The sequence below is a fragment of the Gigantopelta aegis genome, chromosome 12 (genome assembly GCF_016097555.1).
Source record: "Gigantopelta aegis isolate Gae_Host chromosome 12, Gae_host_genome, whole genome shotgun sequence".
Lineage (NCBI taxonomy): Eukaryota > Metazoa > Mollusca > Gastropoda > Neomphalida > Peltospiridae > Gigantopelta > Gigantopelta aegis.
The window spans coordinates 46,338,354-46,351,664 of record NC_054710.1 but is presented as its reverse complement, the minus strand read 5'-3'; the positions used below and the strand labels follow the sequence as shown (position 1 = coordinate 46,351,664).

General features: G+C 40.7%; 2 protein-coding genes across 2 annotated transcripts in view; both read left to right on the top strand.

Moving 5' to 3' along the window:
• LOC121386107 overlaps positions 1-8,549 on the top strand; it is a 139,958-nt gene extending 131,409 nt beyond the window's left edge. The window contains exon 2 of the mRNA XM_041516904.1: positions 8,122-8,549. Coding sequence (XP_041372838.1) covers positions 8,122-8,549 — 428 coding nt within the window. The remainder of the gene's footprint in view (positions 1-8,121) is intronic.
• Positions 8,550-8,562: 13 nt separating this feature from the next.
• The window catches only part of LOC121386106, a 170,565-nt gene continuing 165,816 nt past the window's right edge, over positions 8,563-13,311 (top strand). The window contains exons 1-2 of the mRNA XM_041516903.1: positions 8,563-11,106; positions 12,798-12,909. Of these exons, the coding sequence (XP_041372837.1) occupies positions 8,563-11,106; positions 12,798-12,909 (2,656 nt within the window). The remainder of the gene's footprint in view (positions 11,107-12,797; positions 12,910-13,311) is intronic.

Genomic DNA, 13,311 nt, shown 5'->3' with positions numbered 1-13,311 from the left:
TGGATTAGTCACAAGTTACACAACTTACTCGGCTTCCTCCATAATACATACACATTACAACAGTCAGATATTTTATTGCTTTTTAAAGAACGAATGGATTAGTCACAAGTTACACAACTTACTCGGCTTCCTCCATAATACATACACATTACAACAGTGACATATTTTATTGCTTTTTAAAGAACGAATGGATTAGTCACAAGTTACACAACTTACTCGGCTTCCTCCATAATACATACACATTACAACAGTGACATATTTTATTGCTTTTTAAAGAACGAATGGATTAGTCACAAGTTACACAACTTACTCGGCTTCCTCCATAATACATACACATTACAACAGTGACATATTTTATTGCTTTTTAAAGAACGAATGGATTAGTCACAAGTTACACAACTTACTCGGCTTCCTCCATAATACATACACATTACAACAGTGACATATTTTATTGCTTTTTAAAGAACAAATGGATTAGTCACAAGTTACACAACTTACTCGGCTTCCTCCATAATACATACACATTACAACAGTAAGATATTTTTGCAATTTAAATATGAACAGAAATAAATATTATTGAAAAAAGAAAGAAGAAAGGATAAAGGAAACAGAAAAAAAGACGCAATAAAGTTTTCTTTGTGTTCTGTAATATTGTTTTTATGATGAAACTAATATCACTCATACAACTCAGCTAATTCAATTTATGTTTGCTGTTGTTTTTGTTTTTTTCTGTTGTGTTTTGCTCATTTTTATATTTGTTTTCAAAAGGTATAATACACACTGTAAAAATTGTGACAAGTACCTTTAAGTGAATAATATGATTTTGATACTAATATCTACACAACTACAAAAAACTACTGTGTTGTTGACATTGTTGTGGACAAGGCTGTACCCAAGGCAAACAGTGGTGTGTGTGGTTGTTTACAGTGTTTGCCACTAGCCGACACGTTCTACACACTATTATATCGCATTAATCATAATCATCGGATTACTGGTGAAACCTTGTTTGCCGACAAATTATTTATTTTTCGCATTATTTCCTGCCCTGGCTAATCGCAGGAACACTGAGCCATTACAGCTAACATGGACATTCCTTGTAGTAATTCAATTTTGTTTGTGGGTGGTGCTGTTTTTTTGTTTATTGTTTATTATTTGTTTAATAGATGAAATAAAAGAAAATGGCACCAAGTATGGTATTACATGTTTGAGAGTGCATGGGAGACGTAATAGGTTTTGTTTTGATGCATTGGAGGAGCTGGTTAGGGGGAGGTAACTAAGTGGTAAGGCTTTTTTTTTTTTAAATGACACTACTAGAGCACATTAATTTATTAATCATTGGCTATTGGGTGTCAATCATTTGGTAATTTTGACATATAGTCTGAGAGAAGAAACCTGCTACATTTTTCCATTAGTAATAAGGGAATTTTATATATGCACCATACCACAAACAGGATATCACTTACCACAGCCTTTGATATACCAGTCGTGGTGCACTGGTTTGAATGAGAAATAGCCCTATGGGCCCACCGATGGGAATCGATTGCTTTACCACTGGTCTACATCCCTCCCCATTATAGTCACTAATTTCACCTTTAATTTGCATCTGACATTTTAACATCCAATAACCGATGATTAACTAATCAATATGCTCTAGTGGTGTCATTAAACAAAATAAACTTTAACCATTCTTCAGTCTGTGATGTAAGCAGGTCTGAGTTTGGTTTTACCCAAATGATGGAATATTTCACTGCTGTGTCAAAGGTGGTGTGATTGATCGTTTTCGGTAAACTTCAGAACAAAGGCTGTGGAATCGGTTTGAAATTAAGACTTGCAGTGACACAGTTCTGTGAAGAATCTGTGACTCAGTGACAGCATTATGGAGTGAGATTTAGTTCAGGGAGTTAGAACTCCAATCTCAAGGGCACAGGGTTGGGTTATTAAACCCCATCAATGTACCTGATTCCCCCTCATCCAATGTGCAAAATGGTGACAGCATTATGGAGTGAAATTTAGTTCAGGGAGTTCAGGGAGTTAGAACTCCCAACTCAAGGGCAAGAGGTTGGGATATTGAATCCTATCAATGTGCCTATTTACCCCTCTATAACATATAGTTCTAAATACAATGTGGGAGAGAGTGAAGGAATTCCAAATATGATTTAGTTCAGACACTCCTATCTGAAAGACAAGAGATTGTGATATTGAACCCTGTTGATGTACCTACCCACCCACCCCCACCTCTGCCAATGTGGAAAATGGTGACAGAATTATGGAGAAAGATTTAGTTCTGGGACATAGAACTTTGATCTAAAGGGCAAGAGGTATTATTGAATTTGCTTGATATACCCATTTACCCCTCTTACCAAGGATATGGTTCTAACTTGTACAATGTGAGAGATAGTAAAAGAATAAATAATGTGGGAGATTTAGTTCAGGGACGTAGAACTCCCATCTAACTTAGGGCTAGAGGTTGTGATATCTACCAGCCTCGGTGGTGTCGTGGTTAAGCCATCGGACATAAGGCTGGTAGGTACATGGTTCGCAGCCCGGTACCTGCTCCCACCCAGAGCTAGTTTTAACGACTCAATGGATAGGTGTAAGGCCACTACACCCTCGACTCTCTCACTAACCACTAACAACTAACCCACTGTCCTGGACAGACAGCCCAGATAGCTGAGGTGTGTGCCCAAGACAGCATGCTTGAACTTTAATTGGATATAAGCACGAAAATAAGTTGAAATGGAATGAAATGTGATATTGAACCCTCTTGATGTACCTAGTTAGCCCTCACCTAAGATACGATTCAAAGTACAATGTTGAAATGAAATGTGATATTGAACCCTCTTGATGTACCTACATTGTAGTTAGCCCTCACCTAAGATATGATTCAAAGTACAATGTTGAAATGAAATGTGATATTGAACCCTCTTGATGTACCTACATTGTAGTTAGCCCTCACCTAAGATATGATTCAAAGTACAATGTTGAAATGAAATGTGATATTGAACCCTCTTGATGTACCTACATTGTAGTTAGCCCTCACCTAAGATATGATTCAAAGTACAATGTTGAAATAAAATGTGATATTGAACCCTCTTGATGTACCTACATTGTAGTTAGCCCTCACCTAAGATATGATTCAAAGTACAATGTTGAAATGAAATGTGATATTGAACCCTCTTGATGTACCTACATTGTAGTTAGCCCTCACCTAAGATATGATTCAAAGTACAATGTTGAAATGAAATGTGATATTGAACCCTCTTGATGTACCTACATTGTAGTTAGCCCTCACCTAAGATACGATTCAAAGTACAATGTTGAAATGAAATGTGATATTGAACCCTCTTGATGTACCTAGTTAGCCCTCACCTAAGATACGATTCAAAGTACAATGTTGAAATGAAATGGAATGAAATGTGATATTGAACCCTCTTGATGTACCTAGTTAGCCCTCACCTAAGATACGATTCAAAGTACAATGTTGTTTTTATTTAACAACACATTTGACTCAGTTTTATTTACAGTTGTATGTCATCAGACATATTTGACTCATTTTTATTTAGGGGCCGTCCATAATTTTCAAAATTTTCATGAGCGTACAAACCATACACTTTTGACCACCCCCTAAAAGTATACATCCCCAAATGAAAAATGTTGATTGACATTTTTCATTTTCAAAAAACGTGTGCGCTGGCCCCTTAACCCCCCTCCCCTTGTGTACAGTTTGTATGCTCGTGAAAATGTTGAAAATTATGGACGGCCCCTTACAGTTATGTCATCAGACATATATGGTTAATGACCAGTGAGATAATGAGAGAGGAAACCCACTCTATGAGCTAATCTTTGCAATTAGCAGCTAGGGATCTTTTATATATATGCACCATTCTATAGACAGGATAGTACAAAAAGCTGCGCAAAATCTTTTACACACACTTTCCCATAGACAGGACAGTACATCCCATGGCTTTTGATTGTAACCAGTGCTCACAAATATGCATGTGTAATAACTTCAGCAAGCTGGGCAGGACATAGTCCAGTGGCAGCTCGATGTGCAGTGGGTTTAGGATCGATCCCCATCAGTGGACCCATTGGGCTATTTCTAATTCCAGCCAGTACCTTGAAACTAGTGTAACAAAGACTGTGGTAAATGCTGTCCTGTCTGTGGGATGCAGTATATAAAAGATACCTTGCTGCTATTTGAAAAGAGTAGTCCATTGTGTGGTGACAACAGGATTCCATTTCAAATGATCTTCGCGGTCCTTAACCATGTCTGACATTGATTATATAACCATATGTCTGCCATTGATTATATAACCATATGTCTGCCATTGATTATATAACCATATGTCTGCCATTGATTATATAACCATATGTCTGCCATTGATTATATAACCATATGTCTGCCATTGATTATATAACCATATGTCTGCCATTGATTATATAACCATATGCCATTGATTGATTATATAACCATATGTCTGCCATTGATTATATAACCATATGTCTGACATTGATTATATAACCATATGTCTGCCATTGATTATATAACCATATGTCTGACATTGATTATATAACCATATGTCTGCCATTGATTATATAACCATATGTCTGCCATTGATTATATAACCATATGTCTGCCATTGATTATATAACCATATGTCTGCCATTGATTATATAACCATATGTCTGCCATTGATTATATAACCATATGTCTGCCATTGATTATATAACCATATGTAAAATGTGTTGAGTGTGTCGTTAAAGCAGCAGGGATGTGAGAGCTACGCGGAAAACACTTAAATGCATATTTCCAATTTGTCTAAAAAAAACAACCCCAAAACATGATGTTCAATACTGTTGACCACACAAGGTTCATTTGCATGCTTTCACGGTTTCAAGTTTATAATGTGTGCCTTATATTATAAGTTATAACCAGTTTAGATTTGTTAGCATTGAATGCAATTTTTGGCAATTTCTGGGGTTGCAAACAACAATTTTCCTTCAGGTGCCCTTGAGCAGTCCCTGACCCTGGCTGCAATAAGTTTTTTTGTTCCAGCCCCTCTGACATCCCTGAAATAGGCAACATTTTGTTTTTTAAATTTTGATTTGCGACTAACAGTTAACGTTACAGAATTGTATCATCATCATCATCATCATCATCATCATCATCATCATCATCATTTCCTGTCATGCCTAGTGGCATTTAGGGCAGCGATGAAGTTCCTCTGCGCCGGGTCTATCCCTTGCCAATCTCTCGATGGTGCCCCAACTGTGTTCTGTCTCCTTCATCTCTATTTCCACTGTTTGGTGCCAATTGTATAGTGATTTCTAAAACTTGTTTAGTAAATTGCGACACAATACTGGGCAAAATATTCGCTGTGAAGCATTTCGTCCTTCTTCCAGCAAGCAGTGTTTCTCTATTATTGTTTTTATAACTGATTTCTTGTTCCATGTCACTCTAAAATGCATGTCCTTCAGAACCACCTTTCACAGAGAACCATGCTAATTACGTTTCACTGTATCATAAACGGCCCTGGCTACAGCTGTTTCCTGTTTCTCGATCGTCGCCGTGGCCAACACCGTTTCCTCTTTCTTGATCGACGTCATGTCCAAGGCTGTTTCCTGTTTCTCAATGTTACGCTGATCGGAACCCGTGTTAAGCGAAAACATATGCCCAGTGTAGTCACCTCTCAGGGGACAATAGAAGATTAATAAACGTGATTACGATCAATACGCATGGGCCATGTCGGTATGCATTGTTTGCCCACACGCTGCCCATTGTACGATCTGCCGCAACGCCGCCGTTGTGGTCTCCCATCATTGTCTCGTGTGGAGTAAATTAATTGGCTGATTTATTATCTAATGGTAAAATTGGCCGGGCTGTCTGGAGCATTATATGAAGTGTTCAATAGAAGCAGGAGGTTCGGCAGGTAGAGTGGAAGTTACAAGGCCATAGGAATGATGTGTGGAGAATACAAGGAACTTACCTAAGGTGATGAAGGATGTAGTGGTGGGGGTGCATGAGCATTTTTTTGGATTTTTTTTATATATGCAAAAAAAAGAGTAAATGTTTTGGGCCTCAAGTGCAGGCTCATATGCAGAGAGGGGGTTTCAAGAGTCGAAACTCCCCTGCTCAAAGTAAACAATAATTAAAAAAAACACCTTTCTGAGGGAATTTGCTATACACATGTCTGAAGTTGGGGAGGGGGAAGACCATGTTCCCAGTCCCCCTGAGTTTCTACACAGCCCTAAATCATGTCGGTACAAAATGAGGTGTCGAAACTCCCCTCCTCAAAGTAAAAAAAAACCCAAAACCCCCAACCATTCAGAGGGAATTCGCTACACACATGCCTGAAGTTGGGGAGGGGGAAGACCATGTTCCTACAAAGCCCTCAATCGTATCAGTACAAAATGAGGTGTGTGGTGATTGTGCTTTGTGACATGTATGTCTCTTCACATATAAAAAACCCATATCTTGTACATTAGGTTGAACAGGATGAGACACAGCCCAATGGTAAAGCATTCTCCTGATGTCCAGTTGGTCTCTAGGATCTATCCCTGTTGGTGGGCTCATTGGGCTATTACTTATTCCAGCCAGTGCTCTACAACTGATATACCAAAGGCCATGGTATATACTATCCTGTCTGTGGGATGCTACATATATAAAAGGTCCCTTGCTGCTAATCAGAATGAGTAGCCCATTACATAGCAACAACTGGTTTTCTCTTTCATTATCTGTTTGGGGCCTAATTCACAAAGGTCTCTTAGGCTCTGCTAGACAACAAAGTATCCTCTTTGCAAGTCTTTTAGCATTGCATTGCGAGATCGCAAAGTTGCGAGATGTGTTTAGTGAATTAGGACCCTGGTCCTTAACAATATAACTGTTGATAAAATATGTTGAGTGCAGCATTAAATAAAACTCTTTTTTTTCTTTATATATTTCTTGTTTGTTTGTTTCTTTCTTTTCTCGTTCTTTCTTTTGAATGTTTAAATAAATAAATAAAAAATCCGGCTTTATTGGCTACCCAGTGTAAGCCTCATGTTTCAATCCAACTTTAAATCTGTGTTCCATACCTGTGACATCACGCTATTGTTCTGACTGTAAATTAGTTTTCAAGAATCTACTGTGCATTCTGTTTACAGATTCGAACCCTGACCTGACTGAACTTGTCTCCATGGGGCTCATAAAAAATGTTTTATGAATCCACACATCCTCATACATTCCCCACCACCAAATACATACTAATAATTAAAATCATTGAAACCTTTTCATTCATTTCATTCATTCATTCATTCATTCATTCATTCATTCATTCATTCATTCATTCATTCATTCATTTGAACATATTTTTATGCTTATATCCAATTACGGTTCAAGCATGCTGTCTTGGGCACACACACCAACTATCTGGGCTGTCTGTCCACAAAAGTGGGTTAGTGGTTAGTTGTTAGTGGTTAGTGAGAGAAAAGAGTGTATTGGTTTTACACCTACCCACTGAGTCGTTAAAACTCACTCTGGGTGGGAGCTGGTTTCGGGCTGCGAACCCAGTACCTACCAGCCTTATGTCCAATGACTTAAGCACGACACCACAGAGGCCGGTACAACTAACTAAACATGCTCCTACAGGGCTCATGAATAATTTTTCTTGAATTCACACTTCCTCGTACATTCTCCACTACCAAAATACATACTAATAATTAAACTCATTAAAACCTGTCCCAAATGTTTTCAATAAGATTCGCAAAGCATCAAGGCCTGATGAAAGGCTTCTCTCTGCTGCAGCTGACAAAACATTAACTAGAAAAGATATTTAACTTTTATCACTATTTAAATTATTCCCTACTTGACAATTATCTTTCTGTGTTTTCTTCTTCTCCAGCCAGTGCACCACGACTGGTATATCAAAGGCTGTGGTATGTGCTATCCTGTCTGTGGGATGGTGCATATAAAAGATCCCTCGCTGCTAATCGAAAAGAGTAGTCCATGAAGTGGCGACAGCGGGTTTCCTCTCTCAATATATATGTGGTTCTTAACCATATGTCTGATGCCATATAACCATAATTAAAATGTGTTGAGTGTTTCATTAAATAAAACATTTCTTTCTTTTTTTTCTTCTCCAGATCTGGCGGGCAGCCACAAGACGTCGACAATCCGCAAGACGGCGAGCCTGGGCGGCCAGCAGACGCTGGACTGCACGCTCAAGTTCCCACACAATGAGCCCGTACCCTACATTATCCAGTGGAAAAAGGATGGGCTCGCCCAGCCCATCTTCATCAAGTATGACGGCTACCCCGCACAGATACCACAGCAACGATACCGAAACCGTATAAAACTCAGTGGGGAGGTGTCACTCATGGTGAGTTCTCATTTAATACATGTCGTCGTATGTAAGAACCTGTTAGAGATGCCCATCTTCATCAAGTATGACGGCTACCCCGCTCAGATACCACGCGCAGATACCACAGCAACGATACCGAAACCGTATAAAACTCAGTGGGGAGGTGTCACTCAAGGTGAGTTCTCATTTAATACATGTCGTCGTATGTAAGAACCTGTTAGAGATGCCCATCTTCATCAAGTATGACGACTACCCCGCGCAGATACCACAGCAACGATACCGAAACCGTATAAAACTCAGTGGGGAGGTGTCACTCAAGGTGAGTTCTCATTTAATACATGTCGTCGTATGTAAGAACCTGTTAGAGATGCCCATCTTCATCAAGTATGACGGCTACCCCGCGCAGATACCACAGCAACGATACCGAAACCGTATAAAACTCAGTGGGGAGGTGTCACTCAAGGTGAGTTCTCATTTAATACATGTCGTCGTATGTAAGAACCTGTTAGAGATGCCCATCTTCATCAAGTATGACGGCTACCCCGCGCAGATACCACAGCAACGATACCGAAACCGTATAAAACTCAGTGGGGAGGTGTCACTCAAGGTGAGTTCTCATTTAATACATGTCGTCGTATGTAAGAACCTGTTAGAGATGCCCATCTTCATCAAGTATGACGGCTACCCCGCGCAGATACCACAGCAACGATACCGAAACCGTATAAAACTCAGTGGGGAGGTGTCACTCAAGGTGAGTTCTCATTTAATACATGTCGTCGTATGTAAGAACCTGTTAGAGATGCCCATCTTCATCAAGTATGACGACTACCCCGCGCAGATACCACAGCAACGATACCGAAACCGTATAAAACTCAGTGGGGAGGTGTCACTCAAGGTGAGTTCTCATTTAATACATGTCGTCGTATGTAAGAACCTGTTAGAGATGCCCATCTTCATCAAGTATGACGGCTACCCCGCGCAGATACCACAGCAACGATACCGAAACCGTATAAAACTCAGTGGGGAGGTGTCACTCAAGGTGAGTTCTCATTTAATACATGTCGTCGTATGTAAGAACCTGTTAGAGATGCCCATCTTCATCAAGTATGACGGCTACCCCGCGCAGATACCACAGCAACGATACCGAAACCGTATAAAACTCAGTGGGGAGGTGTCACTCAAGGTGAGTTCTCATTTAATACATGTCGTCGTATGTAAGAACCTGTTAGAGGTGCCCATCTTCATCAAGTATGACGGCTACCCCGCGCAGATACCACAGCAACGATACCGAAACCGTATAAAACTCAGTGGGGAGGTGTCACTCAAGGTGAGTTCTCATTTAATACATGTCGTCGTATGTAAGAACCTGTTAGAGATGCCCATCTTCATCAAGTATGACGGCTACCCCGCGCAGATACCACAGCAACGATACCGAAACCGTATAAAACTCAGTGGGGAGGTGTCACTCAAGGTGAGTTCTCATTTAATACATGTCGTCGTATGTAAGAACCTGTTAGAGATGCCCATCTTCATCAAGTATGACGGCTACCCCGCGCAGATACCACAGCAACGATACCGAAACCGTATAAAACTCAGTGGGGAGGTGTCACTCAAGGTGAGTTCTCATTTAATACATGTCGTCGTATGTAAGAACCTGTTAGAGATGCCCATCTTCATCAAGTATGACGGCTACCCCGCGCAGATACCACAGCAACGATACCGAAACCGTATAAAACTCAGTGGGGAGGTGTCACTCAAGGTGAGTTCTCATTTAATACATGTCGTCGTATGTAAGAACCTGTTAGAGGTGCCCATCTTCATCAAGTATGACGGCTACCCCGCGCAGATACCACAGCAACGATACCGAAACCGTATAAAACTCAGTGGGGAGGTGTCACTCAAGGTGAGTTCTCATTTAATACATGTCCTCGTATGTAAGAACCTGTTAGAGATGCCCATCTTCATCAAGTATGACGGCTACCCCGCGCAGATACCACAGCAACGATACCGAAACCGTATAAAACTCAGTGGGGAGGTGTCACTCAAGGTGAGTTCTCATTTAATACATGTCGTCGTATGTAAGAACCTGTTAGAGGTGCCCATCTTCATCAAGTATGACGGCTACCCCGCGCAGATACCACAGCAACGATACCGAAACCGTATAAAACTCAGTGGGGAGGTGTCACTCAAGGTGAGTTCTCATTTAATACATGTCGTCGTATGTAAGAACCTGTTAGAGGTGCCCATCTTCATCAAGTATGACGGCTACCCCGCGCAGATACCACAGCAACGATACCAAAACCGTATAAAACTCAGTGGGGAGGTGTCACTCAAGGTGAGTTCTCATTTAATACATGTCGTCGTATGTAAGAACCTGTTAGAGATGCCCATCTTCATCAAGTATGACGGCTACCCCGCGCAGATACCACAGCAACGATACCGAAACCATATAAAACTCAGTGGGGAGGTGTCACTCAAGGTGAGTTCTCATTTAATACATGTCCTCGTATGTAAGAACCTGTTAGAGGTGCCCATCTTCATCAAGTATGACGGCTACCCCACGCAGATACCACAGCAACGATACCGAAACCGTATAAAACTCAGTGGGGAGGTGTCACTCAAGGTGAGTTCTCATTTAATACATGTCGTCGTATGTAAGAACCTGTTAGAGATGCCCATCTTCATCAAGTATGTCGGCTACCCCGCGCAGATACCACAGCAACGATACCGAAACCGTATAAAACTCAGTGGGGAGGTGTCACTCAAGGTGAGTTCTCATTTAATACATGTCCTCGTATGTAAGAACCTGTTAGAGGTGCCCTGCGCAAATACTGCAGCAATGCTACCACAGTGACAGCAATGCTACCACAGTGACAGCAATGCTACCACAGTGACAGCAATGCTACCACAGTGACAGCAATGGTACCACAGTGACAGCAATGCTACCACAATGACAGCAATGCTACCACAATGACAGCAATGCTACCACAGTGACAGCAATGGTACCACAGTGGCAGCAATGCTACCACAGTGACAGCAATGCTACCACAGTGACAGCAATGGTACCACAGTGACAGCAATGCTACCACATTGACAGCAATGGTACCACAGTGACAGCAATGGTACCACAATGACAGCAATGCTACCACAATGACAGCAATGCTACCACAATGACAGCAATGGTACCACAATGACAGCAATGCTACCACAATGACAGCAATGCTACCACAATGACAGCAATGCTACCACAATGACAGCAATGGTACCACAATGACAGCAATGGTACCACAATGACAGCAATGGTACCACAATGACAGCAATGGTACCACAATGACAGCAATGCTACCACAATGACAGCAATGGTACCACAATGACAGCAATGCTACCACAATGACAGCAATGGTACCACAATGACAGCAATGCTACCATAACCGCAGCAATGCTACCACAACCGCATTAAACTCAGTGGAGAGGTGTCGCTCAAGGTGAGTTCTCATTTAATACATGTCATCTTATATAAGAACCTGTTAGAGATGCCCATCTTCATCAAATATGTTAAATACTGCACACATACCGCAACAATGCTACCATAACCGCAGCAATGCTACCACAACCGCATTAAACTCAGTGGAGAGGTGTTGCTCAAGGTGAGTTCTCATTTAATACATGTCGTCTTATGTAAGAACCTGTTAGAGATGCCCATCTTCATCAAATATGTTAAATACTGCACACATACCACAGCAATGCTACCATAACCGCAGCAATGCTACCACAACCGCATTAAACTCAGTGGAGAGGTGTTGCTCAAGGTGAGTTCTCATTTAATACATGTCGTCTTATGTAAGAACCTGTTAGAGATGCCCATCTTCATCAAATATGTTAAATACTGCGTACATACCACAACAACGCTACGACAATGACAACAACGCTACTGCAACTGCATCAAACTCGGCGGGTGGGTGTTGCTCAAGGTGAGTTCTCATTTAATACATGTTGTATGTATGTAAGAACCTGTTAGAGATGCCCATCTTCATCAAATATGTTAAATACTGCTTACATACCACAACAACGCTACGACAATGACAACAACGCTACCGCAACTGCATCAAACTCGGCGGGTGGGTGTTGCTCAAGGTGAGTTCTCATTTAATACATGTTGTATGTATGTAAGAACCTGTTAGAGATGCCCATCTTCATCAAATATGATAAATACTGCGTACATACCACAACAACGCTACGACAATGACAACAACGCTACCGCAACTGCATCAAACTCGGCGGGTGGGTGTTGCTCAAGGTGAGTTCTCATTTAATACATGTTGTATGTATGTAAGAACCTGTTAGAGATGCCCATCTTCATCAAGTATGATAGATACCCCACACAGATACCGCAACACCGCTACCAACTTTTAAAAATGTGCTGGGGTGTCGTTAAACAGACCTTCCTTTCTTCCGCAGGTGACGAACATCCAGGCGGAGGATGAAGGCTGGTACGAGTGTAACATTATCTTCATAGATGGCGCTGAGGAAACTACCGTCAATGGCTCATGGATTTATCTCACTGTGCATTGTGAGTACACTGTTATGTTCTTCATCAACATAATCTAGTTATTGTTTATCTCACTGTTACATTCTTCATAGACATAATCTTGTTTTAAAAACATAATCTTGGCATTGTCCCTAGTTACTGTTTATTGTGAGTACACTGTTAGATTCTTCATAAACATAATCTTGTTTTAAAAACGTAATCGGCATTCATCCTAGTTATTAAGTGTTGTAAACTATTTTTAGTGGTTACAGTACTTGTGTCCTCTTAAAACTTGTGTTTCGGCTTCCATGATGAAAAATCAAAAGGTGTAATACAGGTATTATTTTTAAAGGTGTAATACAGGTATTATTTTTAAAGGTGTAATACAGGTATTCTTTTTAAAGGTGTAATACAGGTATTCTTTTTAAAGATGTAATACAGGTA